The sequence below is a fragment of the Lycorma delicatula genome, chromosome 1 (assembly GCF_047948215.1).
Source record: "Lycorma delicatula isolate Av1 chromosome 1, ASM4794821v1, whole genome shotgun sequence".
Lineage (NCBI taxonomy): Eukaryota > Metazoa > Arthropoda > Insecta > Hemiptera > Fulgoridae > Lycorma > Lycorma delicatula.
In genome coordinates, this window is record NC_134455.1 from 139,201,250 (window position 1) to 139,214,538 (window position 13,289).

A 13,289-nucleotide genomic window follows, 5' to 3' on the forward strand; every position below is an offset into this window, starting at 1 on the left:
AAATAGATGTAAATTAATTAGTTTCTTTACACTCTCTGTTGTTTTGATAGGTGTGATGCTGTATAACTTGGCGCTCGGCTAAGTGTTGTTTTTTCTTAGATATTGGTGTTCATTCTCTCATCAAAATAATCTCTAACATCCAAATGTTTATTGAAACAACATCAGAGGTCACATGAGGATTGCCATCATTCCAGTTACAGTTGTTTCAATAATACGATGTTGCTTTTTCAATGAAGAATATCTTGAGTGGCTAAATCTTTATGCTTATATGTTCGTTAATGTTTATACAGGGTCATTCAGGGAACCGGATGTTTTTTAAAATAATCATAAAAAATTGACTATTTACTTTAAAAAAGTTTTATTGGTTCTGAAACACTTGTTAAATCAAAGAATTTGTTACTTACTCATGAACGAAAAATTATGTCCGGCAAGTGATGTCCATTTTGGGCAATACATTGTTGTAGCCTTTCACGGTAACTGGCCTCAATTCTTTGCAGCATGTCTACATCAATCTGGGTGACGTGATGACGAATTGCGATCTTTAGGTCTTCCAATGTACGCTGTTTATTGCCGTACACACGCGATTTCAGAAACCCCCACAGAAAAAATCACAACTACTCAAGTTGTGGGACCGAGGGGGCCAAGGAATGTTGCCGAATCTGAAACGATCCGTCCCGGAAACAAGTTACGAAGAACAGCCATCGTTGCCCTTGCTGTGTGCGCTGTAGCTCCATCCTGCTGGAATAACACGTTTTGAAAATCGATTCCCCGGTTTCGTAACTCAGATTTGTGCTCTAAACTTCAAATAATACAATATACTAAAATAATGAATACAATTATTAAGAAAAAGTAGTAGTTTATATGCAATCTTAAGTAAAAAATAATTGAGTTCAGATCAGTTCTTGAATAAGTTTAGAGATAATATAACCCAAAAAATTGGAGTCAAAAAGGAAACCTATACGATATGGTGTAATTTACTTGATTATAAATTACCAAAAACAAATAAAATTTAACCAAAATTCACAGAGAATTTAATTCTAAGATTCATGTAATTAAAGTCAACAAAAACGAATAAAATTTTTAAAAAACTATACATTTTTTAATTTAAAAAAAAATTCTGAAAATCTTGCACTACAGTTGATAAATTAAGAGCTAGACCTACTTCTCTCAAGGTTTTATAATAAAAACAAATTATTTAATATACCATTTAATTAAATTAAAGTAATGTAATACATTAGCTGCTCAAAATGTCCATCTCTAGTGTTAATGCAAATTTGAACCTGGCAATTTATAAATGTGAGTTCTCTACCGTGGGAGACAAACATGATTATGTGGAAAATATTTTTATTGTAGGATTTTTGAGTGTCTAGAGCCTTCATATGCCCTCTTATGAAAAAATCTGAAGGACCTCCCCCAAATCGGGAAATCTCGCTGGTCACATGCTCTTTATATTTGTATCGTGATCTACCTAGTTAGAAATGTTTTATTCGTATGCTGATAATATTCGTTGGAACACAATGAATTAGCCTTTGTCTTTATGGAAACATGTGTGTTCATCAGAAGATTTTCTCTAAAAGCAAAAAAGTTCAATTTGAAGAAAAATTAGATAGATATCCCTAATGCTCATTAAGAACATAAGGTCCAGCCAGAAAATTTCCTGTTACACAAAGCCAGACGTTTATTGAAAACCAACATCAGAAGTTTGATTCAGATGTCACACAAGAAGTGCCATCATTCCAAATAAGGTTATTTCTTATTTTGATAACACCATTAGGTATAAATGTTGCTTTTTCAGTGAAGAGTATTTGAGTGGTTTTCCAGTATTGATTATCTTTTCATATCGTATTCTTCCAGATGTTGTACACACTGAAGACAGTACGGATGAAGGACTTCACTATATCATAGACAATATTTGTTCACGGCTATTACTTGTCTTTCTAAATTTACTTCAAATGACTGTCTCTTTTTTAGTTTTCTGTGATAGTCTGTAAGTACGTGTATTTCAGTCAGGAAGTCTGTGGTCTTCCTTAACATCTTCTCTAGCATTACTGTTCCTGTATCCATAGATAGAATGTATATCCATGTATTACTCAGTAGTGAATTTGTACAACATTTATCCATGTTCTTCCAAATTACTGTTAGTAATTTTAATGAATGAAAACAATTACATCAACATCACTAATAAAAGTTTTGTACCTTCTGCATCTTATTTTATATTGATCTTTAACCTGATTTTTATGAGTTCAGTAGTATGACATTGTTTGAAAAGTTAACCCACACCTTGTTTTGAAATGTAACATACCACTAATATTATGTAGATTAATATTTCTAGGACTAAACAATACACTAAAAATAAAAAATTAAATATCTGTTGTACAAAGAATTTTTTACTCATTAAGTAGCCCAAGGTACTTAGATTTTTTTTTTTTACATTGGGTTTCCAATAAAAATTAACCTTTTTTTCAATTTTATTTGGTTACTGTCAGTTTAACAAAGCTTACACTAGACTTAATAAAGGTGTGCTTTTCAAATCCCAATTTTTTAGGTTTTACAACAATTTGTTCAAATAAGCTTTACATACAGTTCAGGGATTGATTATTTTTTAGTTTATTACTTTTTTCATGTAAGATTATATATAAAGTTTCAAATTTGCTTAATAACTTTTATTCATAGAGTGAAAGTGTAGTATTAACATAGTGTATTATTTAACATTTAGAACAGAAATCTGGGCAAGAATTTTTTTGCTAGCATTACTTGAAAACAAACTGTTTACTGATCTTTGTTTATATGAACGTTTTTCATTATTTTGATGAGTGAACTTCCCCTTCCAAGTATGACGGAAACTTCCTGAAATACTTAGTATTTATGTTAATTTAACTTATTGTTTTTCAATTTTATTTCTACATTCTAGTTAATGATTTATGTGTAAATGTTTTTTTGAAAATATATAAGTAATTGGATAAAAAAAAGGCTCGCGAAGGAAGAAATATATATATTTTTTCTCTTAAAACCGGTAGCAGTTTTGATCATCCTTAATTATTTCAGTCACTTCATGCAAGCATGTAACTGTTTTACTAGGGAGAACTGTAAAATGACTACTCTTTTTAATAAAAGTGGTGGTTCAGTTTTCTGGAAAATTCCAGTTTTCTTATATCATACAATTGTTGATTGAAATCATAAAATTTTATACACCAGAACATTGAAACATGATTTAGTAAAAAGATTATCTTTTATGAGAGTAGCAAGAGGAAAATATGAAAAATATTACAAAAATGATTTTTTACAGTTTAACAATAATAGAACACTGTGGTGTTATTTATCATAATTTTGATAAGTTTCCTTTAAATTTATTGAAAAGTTGAGCTTTATTGTGGTCTAAAACTCAATTTTTTTTCTTTATGAAGGTAGGGTATAACTATTGATGTTAAGAGACATTTTTTATTTTGTCTTGATTGCTGTAATTAATTATTGAAATAAAATGGTAAAGGGAAGTCCCAAGAGTGGTTTATTGAAACTGAAAATCTGTGACTACCACATATACATTTTGATTTTCAAATAATCATAATCCGTAATTGTATTAAGAATTAATTTTAAAATTATATAAATACAAAAGCAAACCATAAAATAAATAAAAATGAATACATAAAAAAATAATTTTTGTACTATATCATCATTTTAGATGGCCAATTTTCTGTGCAAACATTATTGACCAATTCTCTTTGTTATTTTATTTCAATAAATGATAAACATAGAGCTTTTTTCTTTGATTTAATCTTGTTTCTAAAATGGTAGTACAAAAATGTTTTTTATTAAATTTTCATGAAGAAGATGACAGTGGAGTAAACAAAGACCAAAAAAATGTCAGATCCTTTTAAACAAAAGCAGATCATATCCAGAATCAGTCGATCTAGAAGCTGGTTTGTTAAGGGATTGACCATAATGGTCAAATAATGATATCAATAGAAATTAAAATTTATACATAAACTTGGAATTTAATTTTTCTCATAGTTCTTCCATATTTGAGGAATTATGAAATAAATAGTTTTATATTTTTATTTTTATTGTATATCATAGTATAATAAATAACTAAATAATTTTATAAAAAAAAATTTTCTTTGCTAAATTTAGTTTTATTAAGTCATTTTTTAACTATTCATATGATTGAGAGTTGGCTCAGGTAAGAACTAGTTGTTGGTTTCTTAAAATTACATATTTTTTTATACGACAGCTTGAGAAAATAAATAACCGACGTAAGTTTTCTGTTCTAAAATTTACTTTACCATATACTGTATGTCATAAAAATAAAAACTTATGTTTGGAATGGTGTAACTTGTAAACCACCTGAAGGAAAAAGATGGTATAAAATTGATGGAAACACAGTTTTATACTTTATTAAAGCTTGTTAAATTCTGCACTATTATTAGAATTGCAATTTATTTTAAGTAAACTCATAAAATATTTTAAAAAAGTACTGTCTTTATTCAAGTACCCCCCCCCCCCTCGCCACTGAATAAGCCTCACACCTCGATTTTCTGGACCGAAAATCTAAAAAAAAAATTGAGTATATATTGGTATTTTAAAGTGCACAGATATGATAAAAAAATATGTAAATACTAAAATATTCAGAAAGTAAGCATTTAATTCGTTCATTTAAATTATGATATTAATATTACATTAATAATTAATTACTGTAAGTACTAGTTTAGTTCAGAATCAGTAGGCCAGTAAAACAAAAAGAAAGTATCATGTTGAAAAGGATCATTTCAATACGCTTTTTAATGTGGGATTTTATTTTTAATTAATCACTATCACTATCACTGTCAGTATCTGTAGAAGAGTTACCACGTAGTCTCCACGTCGCTCTGCCAAAGGTGATCGTCTTCACTACCATCAAGTTCATTAGATTCTGCGTTTTTTAAAACTTTTCCGTACTAATTCCGTGGAAATATCTTCCCAAGCATCTTTTATCCAAACACAAATCTGGGCGTTTGATTCTTCCTGTAGGCGTCAGAAAGAAATTTTCATCAGCGATCCATTTACTGTACAGTTGTTTTATTGCAGATTTGAACAGTTTATTAATGCAGACATGTTGTGGTTGCAATAGAGATGTCAATCTGTCTGGAATTATTACTTGGTCTGTCATACCCTTTTTTAAAATGTCTTTCACTTTATCAGTCATATGCCCCCGATAACTATCCATTACTAGCATACCAGTATTTTTTTTATTAAGTAAATCTCCTGATCACTTTTCCCATAAACACCTGATCCAATCTAAAATTAAGATTTCGTCCATCCAGCCTGATTCCTGTGCTCTGATAATAACTCCATTTACCTGTACGATAGGAAGAGTTTTTCTTTTAAAAACAATGTACGGAGGTAATTTTGATCATCAGAAGTAATGCAAAGCATAACATTACACCTTTGCTTTTCATTACCACCAGTACGAATCGTAACACTTTTTTCACCTTTTTTGTTAACGGTTTTGTCAAATGGCATTTCAAAATATACAGGGGTTTGATCAGCGTTTCCTATTTGAGAAGGCAAATAGCCTTTATCTTTTCTAAGATTTATTATGTATTTGTGAAAATGTAATATTTTTTTTTTGTAAGCGTCTGAAAGTCATTGAGAAATGGTCGTCTTTCGTCTTATTGACAAATCATTTCGTGCAAAAAATCGTGTTATCCATCCACGGCTTGCTTTAAAATCAACTTTATTCAATGATTTAGCGATTTCATGAGTATATGATTGACACATTTCTGTCGTGACAGCACATAACCATATTTCCTTTTTTCCATAACAGTCATACAATTTTTTTTTCTATGTCTGTATTTTGGTTTTAAGCCACAAAAAGCCCGTTTATTACCAGTGCCTTTCACCAGAAGTTGATTCTTCTTACGCCAGTCTCGAATGCAGCTTTTATATATATCAAATTTTCTTCCTGCTGCTCGATTTCCAATTTTTTCAGCCTCTTCTATAACGCGCAGTTTTTCATTTACTGGAAAAGATTGTAGATGCTGTCCTTTTGTACTCATTTTAATGCTGCAATTAAAATAAATCACTGTATTAAACTTTACAAGATAAACTAAGCAGATAAAATGCACATATACAAACAGTACAATGACTGGCAAATAGACAAGACAATGATGGGTAACTGTAGTGTCATTAGAACCAGATGCAGCCTATACAGAATGAATCAGTTTTATAAAAATACCGTAACTTCGTTTCTATCGATAATATGAACAGGATGTTAATAATTAAGGATGTATTCTGTGTAAGCGGCATCTGGTATTTATAAACAAAAGCGTAATGTAACTATATTTATGTGATTGAATTTAGGTACCTAAGAAAGCGTTTACTTTACATAAATTATCGTGGCTAAAGGCTATGTTTCAAGTAAAGCCCCGCACCCTGATTTTTTCTCTCCAATTCCAAGAAAAAAAGTGCGGAGGGTACTCGAATAAATACAGTATTTTATTTTTTCCGTCGTTTTAAGTATTGCTATTAAAATACTATGTAACTCTATTAAGAGACTATTACAAGGAAAGTTTATATAGATTTAAGAACTGTAAATATTAATAAAAAATTTTCAGCATTAACACAGCATTCATTTAAAAAAAAAACCTTGCTATTTCTGTTCAGTACAGGTTGGAAGTATATTTTTCATTGAACAATGTATTTGCATATTAATATGTCATTACTGTTCACACAAGGTATGATGTGATACAATCCATACAAGGTATGGATTATGTTAAGTAATTTCATAACATCAGAATGAAAAGGAGTTGAAAGAATTTTGTTACAATTGATTGAAGAATATCGTTGTTCAAAATACAATCTTTTTAATATACGTCTAGAATTTAGTTAAAACATTTGTAATTGCCAAGTTTTCTATGATGCTCTTTGCAATCTGTTTTGAAGGCCTAGATTGCTATTGTTTTAATTGAAATTCTTTTATTTGCAACCTCTTTTCTATCCATTGTTAATTGAAATTATGAAATCGTACACACTGGAATTGTTAAATCAGCTATTTAGATGAAGGAATAAATTCTACTTTTATAATGAGAGATGAGGAAACTTCTACCAAATTGAATTCAAATGAATCACAAAACTGGATATACTGAAGTTCTTTTTTAATGTAATCCTAATGAATTTATGGAACATAAAAATTGCCATATTAGAAAACAGATTAAAAGAGTGGTATATTTTATAATAGTTTTATATAATTCGTACAGATTTTCTTCAAAGAAATTAAGACTTAGACAGAAAAGAGTGATGCGTAGTGGGGTATAAAACTCAATCTTTTTTTCCATCTAGTAGTTCATAATGTACAACCCCTTGAAAGACAAACAACAATTTCATAATACGAAGTCAGTTCACTGCAATCATTAAGTTGCATGGTAATATCACTTAAGATAGATTTTTTTTTTAGCAAGTCGTATTTTGAAGTTATGAAATTGATTCATTCAGGTTTCTAAAAAAAAAAATATTTTTAATGTGGTGTTATAATGATGGTAGAATCTAAAATTCATTACTAGTATTAATCCTTGCACTCTGTTGATGACATAGCTTGTCGTTTTACCAGTGTATAAAACAGGTTAACTTTTTGTCATAATTATCATTTGTTTTAAAATTTCTTGTACCTTATGCGTAATATTTCCGTGATTATTTTTTTCGTTGTTTTTAATATTTTGAAACCCTTTTTATAATCTGGATATAATTTTGATAATGTATCCATGATGTGAACATCGGCTGTAATCTACAAAAATGAATTTGGGGTTATCAGGAGTAGATAAAATTTACTTTAATCGCTTCAAGTCATTGGTTTTGAACTTTAGAATTTGAAATATTTTGGAGTGCAAGGTTTAATAATATCAGATTATTTCTTTCTTTTCTGGGATGCTGATAAGGATTCTACCAGCATGTGATGTAATATATATTTTGTTGCAGTCTGCAGCATCTCCTTCGGTTCCCAAACTGGAGCCAGACGTCGTCCTGGAGGACTCACTAGATGGCAATGTTCCCTCTGATCGGGAGTCAACGAGCACTCCCCTTTCATCCCGAAAAATTAATGTAAGCAGCTTGATTATGTTTAGTACGGTGAACAAGCTTTAGTGGATAGAAAAAAAAGTTTTTTTCTTATTCACTATTTTAGCTTCCTTTTCATTTTATTTATTCAGAATAATAATTTTGTCTTGCTGAGCAGTATTTTCATTACTGTTGGGTACATATAATTGAAGTATCTTACTTAACACTAATCTTTAATATATATCAAACAAAAGTGTGAAAACGGTTTACCACCTAGAGTACAGAATTCAATAATGCTTCTCTTACCTTATGCTTATTGTTTTTTCGTAATAGCGCTGTCAAGGGTTTCCCTCACCATCAGTTAAACTTTTTCTTTTAAAAAATCACACGTTAAATTCAAAACATTAAAATTATAAACATATAAAAAATATGTAGTCATTAAGTACTGTACTGTAACATACAGTTCTCTATGTGTGGCTAGCCACATAAAAAATTTTTTTTTGTTATTAATGACTACATATTTTTTTATATCTTTATAATTTTAATGTTTTGAATTTAATGTGTGATTTTTTAAAAGAAAAAGTTCAACTGATGAGGGAAACCCTCGAAAGTGCTATAAATAGTAATAGGGGTAATTATTTAGTTGAGATACTTCACCCCTAAATCACAAAAAAAACATCAAATCATTGTAAAATCTTTTGAAATGTATTTTTGTGATGGAAATGAAGTGTCAGAAAAGTAGATATTTGAATATTAATACACTCGATAATGCAGATTCTCACCTCCAGATAATTTAGAATTGTTTCTTATTCACTACACTACTTTTATTATTACATATTAACTTTATTCATTACATACATTGTTGTCTGCTATTCTCACACGGTGTCTTAAGTTTTCTGAGTTTTCTTTATAGAATTTACAGTGTTCAGGAAGTAGATAGAGTGAACAACAATGGATGAAAAAAATAAACTGCTGGACCTGAAATGTATTTATAAAAATTGTGAATTTACATTTATTGAATTCTCTCAGTCGGTTGACAATGTGAGACAATTTTTTTTATAATCATGGCATTTTGCCGAAACACAGACAATATCCATCGTGTAATAACGAAATGAAGCTGAATGAAGATTGACACATTTTCTGTTATAGAAAATGGCTTCGTGTACTTAACATACGTAAGAAACATGAAAGTAAACATTGTAATGTAGCCATTTTACAATACGCCAATACATGGTTAGCCACCACTAGGTACGAATTACCTGTTATTTTGCGTTTCTCCATAATTTGGTGTGTAATAAAACCACCTCGGCAAAATTTGTTATGTAGCGAGCTAAATTTATCGTCTAGTACTGTGGTAGATAGAAACAATTATTTTCGTGTAATTTGTTTTGAATATTTGTGTTCTAATTCGAAAAAGGTTGGAGGAGTAGGCAAAGTTATAGGAATCGATGAAGCGAAAATCAGTAAATGAAAATATAATCACGGCAGAATTATAAATGGAAATTGGATATTTGGTGAAATACAACGAGAAACAAAAGAAGTTTTCACGGTTCCAGTACCAACACATGATAAGGAAACTTTGCTCCGCATTATAAAGGACTATGTGCACCCAGGTACTACAATTATTAGTGACTGTTGGATATCTTATGATTGTTTACAAACAGGAGGCTTCCAACAGTTACCTGTGAATCATACATACAATTTTATAGATCCAGACACTGAAGCACATACACAAACAATCGAACGTCAATGGAAGGAAGTAAGAAGCAATGTGCCGCATTATGGAAATTCCAAAAGTCATTTCCATAGACATATGGCCGAATTTTTGTTTAAAAGGAAGTATTGTGATTATAAAACATGATTTCACCATTTATGGTGAATTATAAGTGAGATACACATTGATTTGGCAAATTGCATGTGTATGTGAGGGTTCTGCAGAAGTATCATCGCAACTTGATTCAGATTAACTGTTTAATTAATTGTTTATAAACTTAAATATAATGTTTCACTATGATAAAAGTATTTTCTTCGTATCGCTATGTAATTTGTATTTTTGTATCACTATTTAAATTTTTACTAATTTTCTATTTTCCGACACCCAAAATACATCATTAAATGAATAAATATTAATTTTGAATGAAATTTTTTTTGTGGTTTTGTGGTGAGGCACCTGAACTAAATAATTACCGCATTAGGTAAGAAGCATTATGAATTCTGTACTCTTGATGGTAAACTATTAGTCTTTGGCATAATTAGTACAGAGGGGAATACTGACAAATACAATTAAAAAAAAAATTGGTTTTGCTAAGTTAATTATGTGTGTGTGTGTATATATATAATATAAAAACCTACTTTACTGTGTTAGTAATGCGAACTATAAAAAATAAATCTTGTTCAGATCTAAGGAAGCATTTAAAAGTTATTGATTAATAAAATAATTTGTCATAACCCTTCTTAACATTTAAAATTTTAGATCTCCCATTGGAGCCATCAGGTGTGGTAATTTTAATTTTTAACAGTTATTTAAAATATATATTTTATTAACGTCCTTTATATACTTTGTAGATGTTAATGGTATACATAATAAATTTTATATTGATTTATGAAAATTGTTATATAAAAAAAGTGAACAGCGTGAAAAAACGAACAATACATCAAGTAAAGAACCATGTGTAACAAAATGATATGCGGGTATTCTAAAATAAAATTTAATGGTGTAAATGCCAGCGCTGCTCTCTAAAGCTTTATTTAATTTACAACTGATTTCACAAGGTTAGGAAATATTTTAATGGAAATTAAATAAAATTGAACTATAATGAAAACGTAGTATTTTTTTTTTGTGATGGTCCCATCACAAGTTAAGGAAAAGTCAATAAATTGCTAATTCATAGGTTTAAAAAGCTGTTAAAAGTTATTTTACCATTCTTGGAAATATATTTAGATTTTTCCCTTTTTTTTACTCATTAAGAATTTCATGGCTTGCTTAATTATGCCATCTAGTGTTATATAATTTCTGCTATGCTATTTATCCATTTGTGTTTTTCTTTCATATTAATTTGTAAATAACATGATTTGTAATTTTACAGATAAAAGTAGCTGGATATTGATTAATTCATTTATACAGTTATAATTATTTGAAAAATAATTATGATTATTTTTTAATTATGATTTTAATTATTTTTTATTGAATTAATAATTATAACCTTTTATCAAATTTCCATTTTTACTCCACTTTACCAGAAATACTCCTACACAATTCCAGTTCATAGTGTAATGCATACTGATAATTTCCTAAATAATTATTGGAATAAATTAAAGATAATACTCAAGAACTGTTTACCACAAAAAAAAAGAAAAGTAGATACCTGAAACAGGTATACGCAGTTTGATTGTCATTACAATTATCCTCTGTATTTATTTATGAAGGGATTAATAAATTTAAATAGACAACAAAAAATAGTCTGTTTGTATATAAAATTTTAAAAAGTTTATTTGTTACTATATGCGACTGAATGCACAACCTTAAACACTGGTAAGCAGATAAACTTGAAAACATAGAGAGGAAGGTACTAGAACCTAGAAAAGCAGAAAATTGTTGGAAATTACAGAAAAATTATGAACTTCACTGGAAGGTAGACAAACTATCAGATGCAATTAGGAAACACGCACTTGTCTTCTTGACGCACACAGATACTTGACGAGAATAAAAAAAACAGATTAACCAAGGAAACAACAGAAAGACAGAAACAGACAGTTACCAAGTGGTTCAAATTGGTCAAAATCTAAGGAAGCAAAGATAGAAACATGAATCACAGTCAGAAACATGTTCAGACAAAAATTCAAAACATTTCCAGAAGAAAAGAACAAGAACAAAATGGACATAGCAAAGACTAGAAGAACACTCAAGTTAAATGAAAAAAGTACTATAATAAAAGAAAAGAAATTCCAGTAAGTGAAACTGTTTATTGTGATTCTACAGAAACGTGTCAATTCAGAAAAGAAAAAATAAACCTACACTGTGGACAGTACGACTTGAAAGCAAAAGGTTTGTGTACAATGTATTACCGCACACATTGACCGTAAATTTTCATGTGGACTGGCCTTGTATAAGTTTGTAAGCATTTTCAAGTTTTAATTCATTTTTGTATAACTTCTGATGATTAATTTATTAATTGAAATGCTCTTATATAGTAGCAGATTTTCTTCATTTCTATTATTGTAGCGTAAAATATATAATGAAAGAAACTAAGGTTCAAATTTTAAGTAGCCAATATTTTTTTATCTCTGTGGTTTGAGGTTTCCAGAGACAAAAAATTTCTTCATAAACTAGCATTCAAGGGAGTGAGAGTGTGTATGTTTGTTTTTGTAATGAAAGTTCTAACTCTGTTTTGGTAGAAATTGTTTAAATTACTTGGCTGTAATATTATAAGGAAAAATATTTTAATGGATAAAAATTGTGAATTTCAAGCTTTTTGTCATTGTCCTGAAAATTAGAACATCTTAATATCTGGAACAGGTAAACTTAAAATCTTGAGAAATTTAGTATGGTAGTTCATCTATATGAAAATTGGATTCAATAAGTTCTTATTTAATCTGTGATGGGGTTAAATATAGATTGAGTTGACCACATTGCCTTTCTTTTTTTTTTCTTTTTTATAGTACTTGAGCATTTGTTTTGTGTTTCATGTACAAAGGTTATTTCTAAAGTAAATTCAGTTTCATTATTAAAAAAAATTATAAGTATTTTTTATTTCTCTTAAACTGCATACCTTATACTACTTCTCTACATAATCACCACATGGATTAAGACATTATCATAGCGATACACCAGCTTCAATATACCTTCATCATATTCTTCTGCTGCCAGTCCATTTACCGACTGGAACTTGTCCATTTAGACTGAACTTAAAAATGCTATTAATACTTTTAAGTTCATTGTCACTTGCGAATTGCTTACTACTCAAAAATTCTTTCAGTTTCCCATACAAATTGTAATCTGAAGGAGCTAAGGGTAGACTATATGGTGGGTAATTGTAAATTTCCCATACAAATGTTCTCATTAAATCACGTGTTGGACCCGTAACATGTGGACGTGCATTATCCTGCAGCAGGACGACACCATCGGTCAGCTGCCCACATTGCCGATTTTGAATTGCACACCGTGACTTACATAGAGTTTTGCAGTAGGCTTCTTTATTTATAATCTCCATGTAGCGTGAAATCGATCAGCAGAATGCCAAACTGATCCCAAAAGACTGTGGCTT

The 13,289-nt window shown here is 29.5% G+C and overlaps 1 protein-coding gene across 10 annotated transcripts in view; it reads left to right on the forward strand.

Annotated features, from left to right (window-relative positions):
* Positions 1 to 13,289, forward strand: part of polybromo (protein) — a 315,452-nt gene that overhangs the window by 262,490 nt on the left and 39,673 nt on the right. For 9 of the 10 annotated variants that reach the window (XM_075362328.1, XM_075362291.1, XM_075362318.1 and 6 more), the window contains exon 27: positions 7,948 to 8,070. The exons of the other annotated variant lie outside the window; for it this stretch is intronic. In XM_075362328.1, coding sequence (XP_075218443.1) covers positions 7,948 to 8,070 — 123 coding nt within the window. The remainder of the gene's footprint in view (positions 1 to 7,947; positions 8,071 to 13,289) is intronic. 10 annotated transcript variants of the gene reach the window in all.